General features: G+C 45.4%; 1 protein-coding gene across 3 annotated transcripts in view; it reads left to right on the top strand.

Annotated features, from left to right (window-relative positions):
- The window catches only part of GPLD1 (glycosylphosphatidylinositol specific phospholipase D1), a 45607-nt gene extending 30554 nt beyond the window's left edge, over positions 1-15053 (top strand). For all 3 annotated transcript variants that reach the window (XM_074348177.1, XM_074348176.1, XM_074348178.1), the window contains 12 exons: positions 1073-1259; positions 3699-3809; positions 5218-5292; positions 5392-5548; positions 6074-6215; positions 7024-7129; positions 7215-7308; positions 9383-9559; positions 9949-10109; positions 11366-11392; positions 11518-11568; positions 14329-15053. In XM_074348177.1, the coding sequence (XP_074204278.1) occupies positions 1073-1259; positions 3699-3809; positions 5218-5292; positions 5392-5548; positions 6074-6215; positions 7024-7129; positions 7215-7308; positions 9383-9559; positions 9949-10109; positions 11366-11392; positions 11518-11568; positions 14329-14415 (1375 nt within the window). In that variant the 3' untranslated portion in view covers positions 14416-15053. The remainder of the gene's footprint in view (positions 1-1072; positions 1260-3698; positions 3810-5217; positions 5293-5391; positions 5549-6073; positions 6216-7023; positions 7130-7214; positions 7309-9382; positions 9560-9948; positions 10110-11365; positions 11393-11517; positions 11569-14328) is intronic.
- Positions 15054-17496: the final 2443 nt, after the last annotated feature.

Raw genomic sequence — 17496 nt, 5'->3', positions numbered from 1 at the left:
TTAAACCACACTTTCTAAATCCAAATGGCAATGTGTTTCCCTTGGAATATACCGCCAGCCCTTCCTCTTCAAGCTGCTAATGCATTCCGCTCCAGCAGAGCGGATGGGAGGTCAATGTTTTCATTTGCTGTCTTTATTGGCCATTGACTAGTGAATAATGAATGGCTCTTCTTGGCTGCCTTCTGGAAAGATCCAAATGAAGGCGTCCTGCTGGGCTTGCTGCCAGGGGTGGAGTGGGGGGAGCAGCACAGAGGTCAGAGGTCCTTCCTGGGGACCATTTCTGGCCAGTGTCCAGCCTTGGGAGTGCAGAGACGAGCAGCATCTCCGCGGTATGTCTGACCCCACTCACCAGGCATCACACCTTTTAGAAACTCCTCCACAGTTTTTTCTCTGTGTTGCTATTTATTCTTAGTGGCCATCAGAACTAGAATAAATAAGTGACTTGTGGTCATTCCAGCTCCAACAGAGACATTTGAACCATTGGACTCAGTTTGTCTATCTCTATAACTGGTAGGTCATGGAATCTCATTTAGAAATATCCAGTACATATGTACATTTAATTTTAATTTAATTTAATTTTTTTTCAATATATGCCGCCTTCTGTAGCTCTGGTAGAAATAAAATGGTATACTTATCGCAAGCCTGTCTTTGGTCAGGTTCAGCAAATTGAAATGAGTTGAGCCGATCACAGAACATCCTGTGTGCCACTAGCAGAAGGCGAATTTCCTCTCTGCTCTCAGGCGGAGCCCGGAATTGCGCTTTGGCTGCTCCAGGTTTTGCACGTAGGACAAGATGCTTTGTGAGGATGCTTTTTTATCTGCTCAGATTATACGGTCCAGAGATGCCCAGAGGCCCTGACTGGCCCAGTTTTGTTGTTTTTTGACCCCTGGAGAACAAGGCTGAATCACACAAACAGTAGAACCTTAGAGGTGAATATTCACAACAGTATGCAGGATGGAGAAATCCATGAGAGGAAGTTAAATTCTAGATTCTAGAAAGGAAATGAGCAGGAGACAGTTTCGCCCACAGCTTTCAGTAGACACCACGGTGGGTTCCCTCTTCTTCCTTACAGGGCAATGGCCTCGGCTGACCTCAACCAGGATGGGTACAGCGACCTGGTGGTGGGCGCCCCGGGCTACAGCCACCCCGGCCACATCCAGGTGGGGCGCGTTTACCTCATCTACAGCAACGACCTGGGCTTGCCCCCTGTCGACCTAGACCTGGACAAGGAGGCCCACGGGATCCTGGAGGGTTTCCAGGTAAGGCCCCCATCTCATATTTTCCCTTTTAATATCAACTAGGCACTGTCCCCCTTTCCTGGCAAACTGTCCAGGGTGAATGACCAAGGGCAAGAGTAATGATAGTACCTGACAGCTGGTGGCCTGCATTTGTGTAGGACTTTTCATCTTTTAAGGCACGTCCACTTCATTCATCTCATCTTATTAACTTTGTGTTTACTCCAACAACTTCCAAAAACACACATACTATTTAGTGACTTTGAGTAGCCACTCAGGATATGTCTTGATAATACAAGACATACTTTTTTTTTTTTTTAAATATCTAAGTGTTTTATCTTATAAGAATTTTAGATTCCCAGAAAAGTTGTGAAGATAGTACAGAGAGTTCCTTGCACAGACCCATGCGCAGTTTCCCCTGTGTTAACGCCTTACATAATGGTGGTATACTTGTCAAAATTAAGAGACCAGCACTGGCTCATTACTGTTAACCAAACTATTAACCAAACTCCAGACTCTGTTCAGATTTCCTTCCTTTGTTTTAAGGGATTATTCATCACCAGAAAAATCCCGCAATGACTGTATAGATGTCATTCTGCATGGAGGCAGCACAAATTCCTTTCAGGAGCACTAGAGACCTGGAGGGTTTCCTCCTGGTGTCACTGGTGTCCGTCCTCACACAGCAATAAATAACAAGGGGCCTACAGAGCCCTGCTTCCAGCCACCGATGCGTGTGGGGGCTTTGGTGGCACTGGAAGCTCCAAATATCAAGCACCAGGGGAGTCTGTGGTCAGATTATTTCTTGTCCCAGACATACCACTAGAATTTCCGTGTGGAGTTAATGCCGTGAAGACAAAATGAGATGGCATGCCTGGACATACTTTATATTATGAAAAGTCCAATGGTTTGTGATCTAGTTTAAGCTCTGCTGGAAGGAGCCTTGAACCCAAGAGGAGTTAATAAGTTGACTGGCCAGTGTAGGAGGTCACATGGTACAGAGGGACAGCATTTTCTGGAAACTTCTGACACCACATGAGAAAGTTCCAAAATAAAGCAACCCATTCCTGTTGCTTCTTACTTCTCACCAAGCCATTGCCCTGTCAGACTATGTGTAAAGTTAATTCTCTGGGCTCCTGTAGAAAAGGAATAAGAGAGGCAGCTGCTTCCTGTGGCTGATAAACTCTCAGACACCTGGGGTGAGGAAGGAGGTAGCTCCGGTGTTGGTTGATAATTTGGAAGAAGTCCACATGAAGGCATGCACTGGGGATGGCAGTCCCACAGTCACCCCCCATCTGCAGTTAACCTCTCTGTGTCCTTGTCTGTGAAATGTAAGATAGGATAGATATCATGTGCATTTGCCAACTTTAGAACACTGTGCTTTTCTTGGAATGACTGGTTACCCTGTGGGAGGGCTTGATGGTAGAACTGGTGGTGATGAAATGAACCTGTCTTCAGTGGGTAGGGGCCCCCACATATTGGTCCCCACCCTGCCCGAGCATGCTTGTGTCCCGGGGCAGCCCTCTCTCGTTTATCAAGTTCCTCCCTTGTAGGAAGGGGCTGTGTTCTCAGATGCCATTGCATCCAGGTGTGGAGAGATTAGTCAAGAAATAATAGATGTGGGTTCTGGGGCATGTGTGTTATGTGGCAAATATCACTTGTGCAAGACTATTGTTACATCAGTTGTGAAAGAATAGAAGACGTCGTGAGTTACTTTTAGGTTCAGGCTGGTTCTAGATAATAGGAGAGGAAAGATGTAGAAAATCCACCTGGGAAGAAAATTGTCCCTGAATGGACTGAGTTTTCCATCTGTAAACCAGGGAAGTGGGGATAATAAAGGTATCTACCTTATGTAAAGTGCTTAAACAGTGTCTACAGCATCGTCAATAGAACTTTCTGTGATGATGGAGATGTTCTAAAGCTTCACTGTTCAGTATGGGACCTACCAAGTGCTTTGGCTTTTGAGCATTTGAAGTGTGCTAAAAAATGTGCAACTGAAAAATTGACTTTTTTTTTTGGGGTTACTGTTAAGTAATTTAAATGTAATAGCCTCGTTTAGCTAGTGGCTACCGCGCTGGCCAGCACAGCTCTGGAACATCCTGAATGCTCGATAAAGGTTAGCTGCTGTTGCCTGGTGTTATTATTTTGGTTACTTTCCAAGAGGAGTCTGGTCCTTAACATGGGGCATCATGTATAACTGGACCATTTTCTAAAAAATAAAACCCCAGAACTTAGAAGAACCGACCTTCTTTCTGGCATCTCATCTTCCCCTCGAGGCAGACAGACATGCCAAGAACATCCTTAGGGCAGAGTGACCCATCTGGTGGGTCTGGGCTGAGTTACAGTTTGCTGCCGTCTTGTTCCTCGGTGCTGGGAGGGGTCCCCAGGCCCCTCCACTCCAGGAGTCAGGAGGGCTCTGCTGCAGGTTGTGGCTGAACCCAGGGGAAGTAACTGGTGCCTCTTCAGCCCTCAGGTCGCTTTGGCTCGGCCGTGGCCGTGCTGGACTTTAACAAGGACGGCGTGCCTGACCTGGCCGTGGGAGCCCCGTCTGTGGGCTCCCAGAAGCTAACCTACACAGTAAGGCTGCTGCTGGGGGCAGGGGCAGGGGGACGGGTGGGAGGGGAGGGGACACTGAGCAGAGGCGGTGTCTGTGGAGCCCCTGTGGAAAGCAGACCATCAGGGTGCCAGGCAGAGTGTGGGGAGATGATCCCGGCCCCCTGTTCGATTCCTCAGTGAGACTGCAGGTTACCTGGCAGCACCTGTTTCTGCCTCCTTGGCCTCAGTTTGGCTTCGTGGGTGGAATTTCCCAGTTCCACCCAGTGCCTTCCTCCTAGCCCCTCTCTCCCTGCGGAGGATGCTGCAGGATAGTGAAGTGAGGCAGAAATTCCAGCCGATCCACAGCTTCCTGTCTTCCCGGCAGAGAGGTGACTTCCTGGATCTTTCCTGTCATCCTCGGAACCTAATGTGGTCCCTATTTTCTTCCTGGGAGCAGAGATCCTGGGTCCTGGACCACAGGGCTCTCCTCCCAGGAGTCCTCCACACTGTTGCCAGGCACCACGAGTCACAGTGACGGTCAGAGACCCTTCATTTCCCTCTCCTGCCGCAGGCTCACCTCTTCCCCTCCCTCCTCACCCTATTTCGAGATTTGTCATCTAGACCCATTGGGCGCACTTATGTTAGGACCCGTGCTTGTCCAGCCCCCTCTGTCTAGAAAGCCCTTTCTCCCACACCACTGCTTTTTTTCTTTCTGTAGCAGTGGCATGTCACTTCCTGCAGGAAGTGTGATCTAACCCTGGGTCAGGAGACACTTGGCTGTCCTCACATAGCATCCTGTGCTTGCTGCATCTTTGAAGCACCTTACTTTGCAATGCCACAGCTGCCTCTTGGCCAGCTTTTCAGGGGGATAGATGTTGGTCTTATCATTGTATACCCTGACCTTGGCTCACTATGGAAAACAAATGCTTGGAGGAGGAGTATGGATGGAGACAGGCAAGTTATAAGATAGAAACTGGTTCATAACACAGAACAAGAGCACAGCACGTGCCCCAAGGCAAGTGAGTGGTACCCACACGACCAGGTAGTGTTCAAAGAAAGAATGGTCTGGGCTAGGGGAGGGCTTCATGGAAGAGACAGAAACCCAGCCAAGTCTTCAAGAGGGAAAGTGTTAAATAAGTCATTCTGTAAATACACTGAACAATTATGGATGGCAGATCTGGAGCAAGACACTGGAGAGCCAAAGATAAAAATGACAGTTGCTGCTCCAGGGGCTCTAATCATCTGATGGAAGTGGCAGACTTGAAACAAACATTTCAGCCCAGCAGCAATGCACAGGACTGCTCACTGACTTCTGTCAGTAGTAAGCTCCTGACCCTAGGGAGCTCTGATGGTGATTTGCTTCATCATCAGTCGTCTTCGTCTTGCTATTATTTAAGGTTCTTGGGTCACCACCCAGCCTTATGGTCGCCCTGTGGTTTGTCTCACCTAGGGTGCAGTGTACATCTACTTTGGTTCCAAACAAGGAAGAGTATCTTCTTCCCCCAACATCACCATCTCTTGCCAGGTATGTGGACCACCCTCACCAGATGGAGAAAAACTAGAACTCGCTGAATCCTAATTGCCTCCGGGGCTGAGTAGAATAGGTTTCATGTTTCCTCTTCAGGACACCTACTGTAACTTGGGCTGGACACTCTTGGCTGCAGATGTGAATGGAGACAGGGAGCCTGACCTGGTGATTGGCTCCCCTTTTGCACCAGGGGGAGGAAAACAGAAGGGAATTGTGGCTGCATTTTATTCTGGCCCCAGCCACAGTGACAAAGGTAGTGCTTGGTGGGGGTGGGAGGAATGGGTGGGTGGAGACCTCCGCTGCTCTAGTTGGTGGTGACTTCTCTTGCCATATGGGTTTGTGTCCTGTTTTCCTAATTGCATATTGTTTCCCCTGAATTTTCTAACAGTCTCTTACTCTTGCAGATGTCCTAGAAAATGACATGGATAGACTCACTGAATATACAGAGATCCAGCTTGTAGATTCAGATCTAGGGAGGGAGGGGCGTACATAGTGACACTATTCTCATAGTGTCTCAGTGGAAGAGTAGACACACTTGAGCATCACTGGGCTTGATGTCCAACAGGCCCAACAGAAGTGAGCTCTAGAAATATGTTTCTTACTTGAGCATGAGGTCCATTTCTGACACTGGGGCCCTGGGAATAGCATGGGGACACAAGAGTTCTGGTAGAAATTCAGCCCCATGAACCCATCTCTCATTATTCTACAAAAAAAGCCCCCTCTGTCTAGTCTGGTGGTCTTCCCACTTCAAGAAAAATGCACTGGCTGTCTTGTGTAGAAAATCTGAATGTGGAGGCGGCCAACTGGATGGTGAGAGGCGAGGAGGACTACGCCTGGTTAGGGTATTCCCTTCATGGTGTCACTATCAACAACAGGACTTTGCTGTTGGCTGGGAGCCCCACCTGGAAGAATGCCAGTAGGTGAGCACTCACGTGGGGACCCAGCAACCAGGAGCACAAGGGGCAGGTGCCTGCAGCCCTGGGGGCCTGTTAAGTGTGGGTTCAGAGGAAGCGGCTAAGACAGTCTTACCCTTCAAGGAACAGCAGAGGCTCTGGGGGCAAGGTTGCAAATGCTCCTTCTTAGAAGTTTGAAAGTGAGAGAGGTGGGCTAGTCTGCCTGGGCTGCCAAGGTGCCACAACCCGGGTGGCTTAAGCAACAGGAATTTATTTTCTCACAGTTCTGGAGGTTAGAAATGTGAAATCAAGGTGTCAGCTGGGTTGATTTCCTCCCTCCCTCGCTTATGGATGGCTGTCTTCCCCATGTTCTCATACAGCCTCCTTTCTGTGGGCCCATCCCTGGTGTCTTTCCCTCTTCTTATAAGGACACTAACCATATTGGATTAGGGCCCTACCTTAATGACCTCATTTGAACATAATTACCTCTTCAAAGACCCTGTCTTCAAATTCAGTCCTATTCTGAGGTACTGGGGGTTAGGATTTCAATATATGAATTTTTGGGGAACACAATTCAGCCCATAACAGTAGGCATCCCTATATTTTGTCAGCTGGGAAGTAGGATGGTGAACTTCGTATCTGGAGAGCCTTGATAACTGGGGTTCACTCTGAAAGTCCCCCTTCCCCCACCCTGGCCTAGGATCACAGGGACCAAGAAAATACAGGGAGGAGGGCATGGGTGGCGAAGAGATGGGTTGTCTTTTCTTGGACCTGAATATTTGGCCAGCATTAAACCCTGTGCCCCAGCAGCTAAGCCCAGTGTGCTTCATTTCAGTCTGGGCCATTTGTTCCACACTCGTGATGAGAAACAGAGCCTTGGACAGGTGTATGGCTACTTCCCGCCAAACTGCGAAAGCTGGTTCACCATTGCTGGAGACAAGGTATGGTAGCCCCTCCCTCCCCAGGAGAGCGGACCACAGAGAAAGTTTTCTCAGTTGTACTGGATTGACTTACTGCATTTCACAGGCCATGGGGAAACTGGGTACCTCCCTGTCAAGCGGCCACGTGACGGTGAATGGGACCCGGACACAAGTGCTGCTGGTTGGGACTCCAACCCAAGGTAGGTCACCTACCATGAAACTTCACTTCTTCTCAGTCATGTGACCACGTCATATTTGGGGAAAGTTAATGAGACCTGGAGGCAGATGGACCTGAGTTTAAATACTTCCTTTCTCATTACTAGCAAATGGGGTCACTTTGGGGAAGTTACTTAACCTACCTGAACCTATCATTATCTGCATGATACAGTTTATAATGTCTATTTCAAAGATTTGTTGAAAATCACACATGAAAGTAAGCTGGTGTGTTTTTAAACCTTCTATCCCATTGAGCTTGGAGCTAGAGAGCATTCAGTGCATTATATAAATCAGTTCATCAGGAATAGGTCCACTCTGAGGGTATATGTTAATAAAATATAACTTTGTTTGCTTTGCGGGAGAGTTAAAAAAAAATTACTCCCTCCAAGATGACAAAAATGCATCATGCTTATTGTAGAAATTTGTGAAAATACAAGAAGTGTACTGAAGAAAATCACCCTTATCCAGATATTTAAAAACATACTATATATTTTTCACACCTAATATTTCATATCTTGAGCATGTTCTCATGTTAAATGATCTTCTAAAGTATGACTTTTGATCCCGTATCACATTTTTTTCTGTAGGCACATGCGGTTTACTACTGTTTTCCTATTGCTGGAATTTTAGATTATTTCCAATTTTTTTTTGTTGTGAATAAGGAATTACTGAACATCCATGTACAGAAACCTGACTGCCTTTCTGATTTGTTTTTTGGATAGAATTCTTGGACTAGACAGTTTAATCTTACGGCTCCTGTTACATATTGTCCAATGATTTTTTCAGAAAGATTTTTTGTTTCACACAATTTTAAATTTGATAAGCAGAAGTGGATTGGGCAAAGGAACAGTTAAACTTTTCACTGCATGAGTAAGGACACAGCATTTTAACAAAAAGTTGCTGACTTAGCTCTGGAACAGTTTTTTGTTTGTTTTCCTTTGCAGAGTCTAGGTAGTGATTTCTACACTCATGCAACAAGTGTTACTGATTTTATTTACCTCACAGCTCTTGCTGCCTGAGTGCTGTGGATTAGAGCTTCCCAAATTTCCTTGGTTTGGGTTCTCTTACTGCCTTAGTAATTTTCTCTATTATAAAATATTGTATAAAATACAAAATAAAAAGGTTAATTGTATATAATTATATATAGTCATACATACATATATCACATATAAATGAAGCTTTTTGAGATAATTAGAAATTTAAATGCAGTTGTAAGAAATGAGATCCATGTTATATTTTCTCCAGTTTTCCCCAGTGATAACAGCTTTCAAACCATAAAGTCGTCACAACAGTTATCAACATAGATATAATCCACCAATCTTGTTCAGATTTTCCCATTTTCCTTGTGTTTTCATTATATTTCACCCACATAATTTGTGGGACCCAGTACAAAAATTTGTTTTAAAAAACTACCCAGAGTTTTAAGTCAGTGGCAGCAGAGCATAGAGCCAAGCGCAGGGCCTTTCTCAGCCTGAGCGATTCTGGAGGAGCAGGAACTGGCGGGCAGCCGGGTGTGACAGGAGAGGGAGGCTGCAGGGACAGCGGTGTCCCTTCCAGGCAGGTAGCCCATCACGTTCAAAGGCCCAGACTTAAGAAATATAATGGGCTGTGGTGTAAATTCGTTGTGGGTGAAAAGGGGCAAGTGGCCCCGGATGGTGCTAGAGCCATAAGTAGCAGTAGGATTCTGTAGGGCCTTGTGGGCTTGTACGAGGCCTTGCAAAGAATTTGGACTTTATCCAGAGTTATAAATCAGAAGGGTGCTGCTATAGGCGGTTTGTGCAGTGAAAAGATGGTTGTGTGGAGATGTACTGGAGGGGGTAGGCTGAAAGATGAACACCTGTTTGATGGGATATCCCTGAGCTTATCCGATGTTTGGTGCCCAAGCTAGCTGTAAATGACCAGAGTTGACAGGCACTAAACCATCTACCCAGTGATTCTGAGTGGTCTGCCTGGTCACACGTGGCATAGAGACATGAACGAGAAGAGGATTCTGTTCAGTGTTTAACCGGTCCTCAACCTTGTGAATGGCAGCAGTTACTGTACTGTGGTTTGTTTCAGATGACGTGTCTAAGGTGGCATTCCTGACCATGACCTTGCACCAAGGTGGAGGTGCTCGGATGTATGGACTGTCACCCGACTTGCAGCCTTCTTTGCTCAGCACCTTCAGCGGAGACCGCCGCTTCTCCCGATTTGGTGGAGTCCTGCACTTGAGTGACCTGGATAACGATGGCTTAGGTAGGAAAGGAAGTACCTCTAGCTGAGTCTTTGTTTAACTAGATGGGGCCCCAGCTGGATCATCTAAGCGCAGCCCTCATAATTGACAGCCCAGTAGCCCAAGGGCCTTTCAACGTATTTTGAGTTACATATTCTGAATCAAGATCAGAGCTGGCTGTACACGGCTGAGCCATACTTTGTGAAGTGGTAACGTGAGAGCCACCCACATGAACTGTTATTGATGATGAAACAGAAAACAAAAGCCTTTGACTACGCTGGAATGAAGTCAGGGTAGACTAGAAAAGGATGCACTAAGATTATTTGTGGAAGGTTGCGTTAGGATCCAGCAGTGGAACAATGGAACAGATGACAGTGAGTAAGGTACTTCTGCTACTCTGTATTGTTTACAGATGAAATCATCGTGGCAGCCCCACTGAGGATCACAGATGTGACCTCTGGCCTGATGGGGGGAGAAGATGGCCGCGTTTATGTATATAACGGCAAACAGATCACCTCCGGCAACATGACAGGCAAATGCAAATCATGGGTAGCTCCATGTCCAGAAGAAAAGGTAAAATGTTCTTGTACAAAATTCCACCCCACGTTGGGGAGTAAGGCTACTTGCTGGCGTCTTCTTAAGTCACATCCATGGTAGAACGCTTAGTTTCTGCCTGAATGCGGGGTCAGGGCATGATCACCTGTGCTCTGTGCTGGTCCGGGTCACAGCCCGCCACTGCCTGGTTAGGAGCCACAGCGCAAGAAAACAGGCCATGGCCGTAGGGGTTTTATGAAAACTCCCTTTTTATTTCATCTTAATTCGTCATATTTTATTTCATTGCTTTGTTTTATTCCATTTCTCAGGTAGGTTTCCTTCAGTTTCCTGGGCCTAAAACATTTGTGGTTATTTTTAAACCTAATTATTTTTTAGATTGCAAAATGAATGAAGTTTATTGTAAAACTGTAGAAAATACAAAACACTACAAAGAAGAAAATTAAAGTCATCTACCTAGAATTCCATTCTCCAGAGATAATGTCTGTTAACCTTCTGATGGGTATCCATCTAGTTTTATGAACTTAGTTGCTACCATTTTTTTGTGCACTCTGTGCCTGGCACTATGCTAAGTAGCATATATATACACACACTCTATATGTATACATATACATAGTTTGTGTGTGTGTATATATATACATACATATACATACACATACATATATATACACACACACACAAACACAGTCTGATCCACACATCAAAGCCATTAATTTGGTATTTTGCCTGTTACAGATAAAGACATTGATGATCAGATAAGGAATTTGTCACATGTCATACTGCTAGGAAATGGCAAAACAGTGACTCAAACCAAGAGCCGATTCTAAAGTGCACTCTTTACCATTATACTATGTGTGTGGGTATATATTTTACTAAATTGTGGCCATATTGTAGATAATTTTGTATAAAACTTTATAACTTGATTTTTTTTTAAACTATCAATGTAGTAAGTTTTCTATGCCTTCCTATATTCTTATATATTTACTGGCTGCCTAGTATTTTATCTGTAGATAAACCAATTTATTTAACCATGATTTAAATGGCTAGTCACTCAGTCCATTTCAAATTTTTGCTATTATAAATATGACATTCACACTGAACATTTTTATACATCTTTTTCTGAGCTGCATTCCTATTAAGGGAATTTCTGGTATCAAAGGGCTTCTCTGAAATGTAGAAATATGAGGGTAAGAGTGTAATTAAAATTGGTTAAAAAAATCCACATCAATAGTAATAACATCAATAGCCTCCCTTTCTCACCATTTTCTTTCTTCCAGGCCCAATACGTATTGATTTCTCCTGAAGTAAGTATCTTCTGAAAGAATGAAAGAAAAACTACCCCCCAAAAAATGCCCTTTCCTTTATTTTGAATTGATAAAATATTATCCTATGTTTTCAGAAGGCCACTAACAGACGGTGTGTTTTGCAGGCAAGCTCAAGGTTTGGGAGCTCTGTGATCACTGTGCGGTCGAAGAAAAAGGTGAGTCCTGAGACCCTGCCACTCTCGTACCTGCGTTTGTTCCAGGGCTGGGACTTGGGATGATCTCATTTTATATATATTTTAGATTTTTACTTGAAAAACAGAGAAACACAAAAAGGAAAATAATATTCACATACAGTCCCATCATTTTCTGCGTGGAAAGTTCGCCTCACCATCCCTCCAATTTCATCCTCCACCACAGGGCTTGGCAGATTACAGCCTGAGAACCAGCTCTAGTTGGCAGCCCAAGAACTGAAAATGATTGACATGTGTAAAGGTTGAAAAAAAAAAAACAAAACAGTATTTCACAACACATGAAGTTGAATGAATTTCAAAGTGCAGTGTCCACAAGTAGAGCCCTGCCAGACTACGGCATGCTCACTCACTCCCTCACGGCCGCTGCTGCACTCCAGGGGCAGCTGGTTAGCTGCTTCAGAGACTCATGTCCCACAAAACCTCGTTACCTTGGCCCTTCACTGGAGAAGTCTGACGACCCCAATTGGCTCTTTTTCTTCCAAACTGTTTTTGTATGATTCTAGAAAAAGAGACAGACAGACAGACACACACACACACACACTCTAACCGATTCTTTTTAATGACAGAATTGTAATTTATTGGCCCAGCACAGTATCTTACTTCTTTGGTTCACTTCCTCATAGACATTTACTCAGTTATTTCCAATTTTACTATTACAGACAATGCTCTAACTGAGCATTCTTCCAGCTATGTCTTTTATATAACTGTGCAAATACCACTGCTGGTAAGATTCCTACAAGACTGCTAGGTCAAATAGTATGCACATTTTGAATTTTAATAGATATAGCAGATTAAAGGGGGTTAGCTTAAAATACACAGCAAAACCCCTGATTCTTTCATTTTAGAGTATGACATTGTACAGAACTGTGCTAGGCTATGAGAGAGAGAGAAAGAGAAGACAAGAGTCCTTGCTCTTGAGGAAAATCAAGGTTTATACACATGGGAAGTTAAGTAAAATGCCAATCTGTATAGGATTAAATGCTGAAGAATAGGTGCAAACTGTGGGAGGAAGGGCTGGGGAAGCCTTCCTAGATTTTTGGGTACAGACGGGGTCTGTGGGGCCGGGCAGGTGCTGTGGACTGGCTCTGGCTTGTGAGAACTGTGGTGAAACTGCCCTCTACTGGCCAACAGCTCAAGTAGCCCTTGCTTTAACTCATTTACAGGCAAGCTTGAAAGCAAAAATTTAGGGTTAGCCATGACAGAAAAAGACGGATTATAAGCTTATGGGAGGAGTCTCAAAAGATTGGGTCGTGGGACTACTTTATATTATAAATTTGGCTTGCATTCACTTTCCAAAAATTAAACTTACCAAAAACCCATGTATCACATAAAAATTAAACTCAATTAACCATTACACCACCTGCAGGGAGTGGTGTAGAGCACCTAGGCATAACTTAGGAGTCCTGTCTGCACAACATGCAGATGCACTTTTCCTGAGTGTCGTTCACTTGAGTCAATATGATTTCACTTTCCCAACACAGACCTGCGACTGGGGGCCCTGAAGCACTGAGTATAAAGATAAATCAGAGGTTTTATTTAAAAAGTGGATACAATCTCAGAGCAGCCTTTTCCTGAGCCTTGAGTAAAACTTATGATTTTGAAGACTCCTCCTTCCTTTCTCTGATATGTGAGCATTAAGTAATGAAATGGTAACGAATTAGGAGGGCTTGGCCGTTACTTGAGTGGTGCTGCCACCAGTCAGCCTGCGAACCCTGGTATAGCAGTAAGTGCTGAGTCTGTGTGACGAGCAGGGCTACACTGGGCACCAGAAAGGTAGACACAAACCCGAGACGGTCCCTGCCCCCAGGTGCTTAGCGTCTAGGTGGAAAAATGAAACACTCACAAAACCATCCAGGTTCACAGACGATGACCAAAAGCCAAAGGCAGTCAGAAAGCAACAGCGGAGTCGGGGAAGGGCTCGCGGAGGCCTGAGTGGATCTGGAGAGAGAAGCAGGCTGACTGGGCACAAGCTGGCAGAAGACTTGATTTTAGGAATGAAGATAGTTTAACCAGGAAATGGAGAGGAGACTTAGTAAATGAGTAATTCCATAAATAAGTTTAAATTTTTCCTTTTAACTGACACTGCCGTACTTAAAGGGTTAAGCATGGTATCTAAAATAGGGTAAAGGCTCAATAAATTTTAGCCATTATTATTATTTCTGGATTCACTTGTAGTTTTCAAAATTAAGTCAATGAGAAACTCTTCACTGGTCATTTCACTGTCAGGCCCTGCTCTACCAGAACCCTATCAGCCAGTTTGATCCAGCCTTGGTTCAGAATAATGTTTGGTAGTTTCCAAAAATGAAATCTACCTCAAAGCCTGTAAATCTGCCACCAGTGAAAATGTTAAACACTTCTTTAAAGACAATTTTGAAAGACAGTTCCTACAAGATTTCAAGCAGCAGGGCCATAGAAGGTGGTGTGTACACACTGACCAAGACTGCTCCCTTGTAGAAGTGCTGATCACTGCAGATAAGCTGCCTGCACCAGACCGCTGCTTGGGCACACTTTTCCTTCATTCTTTATGTACCAGAGGAGCAACTGGAGTGAACTTCCTCAGCTGTGGTTTCCTGAGCATAAAGGGCATTTAAATTCAAGCCCTGGGGTCTGGCCAGTGTCTTACTCATCCTTGTATCTCCGGAGCATAGCATTATGCCTGGATTACAGCAGGAACCTAGCAGAGATGATGAATGGGTAATTAATCCTGTTTTGTGTCCCCTACAGAATCAAGTTGTCATTGCTGCTGGAAGGAGTTCTCTGGGAGCCCGACTCTCAGGGGCACTTCATATCTACAGCCTTGGCCCAGATTAAAGACCTCACTCCACTGTCCTAACCTGCCCCTCCCTCTTAGGCCATCACCTCCAGGGTGAGCATTCTCGTGGACACAGTGGCACATCCAGTGGAGCCTTGGTAGATCCTACTCGAGGTGGGGCGCCTGGGGGTGGAGACATAACACACTGACAGCCAGACTACCTGGAAATACGATACAGTAAATGATGGCATCAGAAGTGTGACAATAGCAGACACTCTGGTTGTTCATGCGCCTTCCAGAGTTTACTTCCTTGTTTCCTTTGCATCTAACCTTATTCCTATCTTGTTTCATGTGCTCAAACCTGTGGTACAACTATTTCCTCTTCCACATGAGTACCGGTCTTTCTGAGGCCTGGAAAAGCCTCTCTCTGGCTTTCTCTTAGGAAACCTCTATAACACAATTCCTCCTAAAAATGTCCTTTTAAAATTAGTGACCCATTTCCAATAAAAGTGAAATAGAAAGCATAGTAAATGGGGAAAAAAGCACAAGGAGGAGAAGCAGAGTGAGGAAAAAAGTATGGGGATGAGGGCTAACCTCCCAACTGCAAAATCATGCTGATAATGATGTGGTCCTTGTGAGGTTCATTGTATTGTCAGTTTTATCCGGTGAAGGACAAATACAAAAACTAAAACCTCAACTTACTGTGCCCTCAGATGGTTTTGGGGAAATGCCGATGCTATTTGAAGTCATGCCCACGAGGCTTGGGTGCATTGGGTTGTCCCAGCAGACCTGGAGCAGAACAATGAGATCTGTCTTGAGCTAGAGGCTACTGTAAGGGACCAAGAATGAAGCCACCTTTGGCTTCCCTGGTTCCCGGGCTGGCTTTAGTAGAGCAGATCTCATCTGCCAGTCCTGCAGTGTGGCACATTTAAGGGAAAGGAATGCACCACAGATTCCAGCTTTGCAGGCACTGTTACCTGTAAACAGCAATTAGTTGACTGTTTCAGTCAGGGAAGAACCTCTTTCTTCTGACACTGGTGACATGATTCTTAAAGCAGGAGGAAATAACAAAGAACAGAGCCCTTCTTAGCTTCTCTAGAGGCACAACAGAGGCTGGTCAAAAGACGCAGGAATCCAGCTGAAGAGTAAAAAATTAGAAATCAAGGAGGCCAAGGTGGTGGAGTAGAGAGACTCCCAGCTCACCCTCTCCCACAAATACACCAAGAATTACACCTTCAAACCCGCTGAATCGCACAGAACACCTACTGAACCTACTGAATGTCTCTCACTTAGAAATACAGGAGGATTCTCAGAAAATCCACTAAGAGGGAAAAAGAAAAAATAGGAGCGGGACGGTCCTGCAGGGAGGGAGCAGCAAAGGAAGAAAGGCGCCTTCATGCGGGGACGCCCCTCTCCAGCCGGCAGGGACGAGCTGGTACTGGCTGCTGGAGATCAGTGAGGAGCCCAGGCAGAGGGCTGGGGCCCAATGCACAGAGGCAGCCTCACACACTGCACGGTGGTGTGAAATCCGGCCGAGTGTGTGCGCAGAACAGAACAGCCTAGGACCCCCATAAAAAAGCACCACTGCTGGTGTGCGTGGTAGGAGAGGGGCACAACACAGCCACACCAGAGCCGCTGTCTGCGCTTGGCTCCACTGTTGGTGTGTTCTCACGAGAAGAGCGGTGGGGCTGGTCATAGCCGTGACCTGCTGCTGCGCAGAGGAGGGGCTGAAAGCTGAATCCATACCCAGCGGCCCTGCAACTTCAGGGACTGGGATCTGTTTACAGCCCCTGGCAGAGAGGGCAGATTTGCTCTCTCTGGTCCCTTTGTGGACCCAGGCCTCTGGGACAGACAGGCAGTGAGCAGAGTTCTGGCGCACAGCAGGGGTGAGCATGGGTACTTACAACAAGCCGGTGTCCCTTACCTCACGTGGCGGTGGGGCTGCAGTCTGCACTGACCCTGGGGCACACCACGGATTCTGGTGTGTGACTGCATACTCGCTGCGGAGGGCCCTAGCACCTGGTATTGGCAGATCTGCACTGGTGGTTCCTGGGGACCAGAACCTTGGGGACACCAGAGTGGGTGGCTGATAATTCCCACAGCTAAGGTGGGGACAAAGGCAGCACCAACTAAGAGTACTTTCTAAGCCTGCGTAACACATGACACCACAGAGGGACACCAGTGGACATCTCCTGTGGAGGTACACTCAGCGACTCTTCTTCCCAGTTGAAGCGCTCCAACCCTGCCGACCACAAACCACGGCTCAGAAACGGGTCTAGAAGCATCTATTCCGGCAACAGGGAGCAGACCTGGCCCTTGTCAAGGCTGTGACAACCACAGAACAAAAAAGGAAGCCCCACTCACCAACAATAATCAGAGAAGGCTCTGATCACCACAACACCAACCACACCCCCAATCAAAGGGATAACAGCCAACACTCACGGAAGTAAGATACGGCAACCATCCATACTAAGCACAGCCATTGCAACAAAACTACTAGGCACATACAGTCTACACAGGAACGCTCCCACTTTAAATAAAAAGAAACAAAACGTAAAACAGCTCTTTAAGACCACAGTAGATAACTGATACTCCGAAATCCGTAATGCCAGAGAAATATAAGTAAAATGAAGCAGAGGAACCACTCTCAATTAAAAGAACAAGAGAAATCCCCCTGAAAAACAAGGTAATCAACAAATCAAAGGCACACAACAGAGTCACAAAAACCAAAAAGAAACCAAGATAATACAAAAGAAAATTATCAAACCAGAAAAACACAATCTATCACTTACATGTGGAATCTAAAAAAAGACAAAACGAACTTATTTACAAAACAGAAACAGACTCACAGACATAGAAAACAAACTTATAGTTACTAGTGGGCGAAGGGGGTGGAAAGGGATAAATTGGGAGTTTGAGATTTGCAGATACTAACATGTATAAAATAAAAAAGTTCATACCGTATAGCACAGGGAACTATATTCATAATCTTATAGTAACTTATGGTGAAAAAGAATATAAAAACAAATATATGTATGTTCCTATATGACTGAAGCATTATGCTGTAGACCAGAAACTGACACAACATTGTAAACTGACTATACTTCAATAAAAATATGTATTTAAAAAAAAATCAGAGA

Source organism: Camelus bactrianus, chromosome 20 (genome assembly GCF_048773025.1).
Source record: "Camelus bactrianus isolate YW-2024 breed Bactrian camel chromosome 20, ASM4877302v1, whole genome shotgun sequence".
Lineage (NCBI taxonomy): Eukaryota > Metazoa > Chordata > Mammalia > Artiodactyla > Camelidae > Camelus > Camelus bactrianus.
Note: the sequence above shows the minus strand (reverse complement) of the source record. Positions and strands in the feature narration are given on the sequence as shown.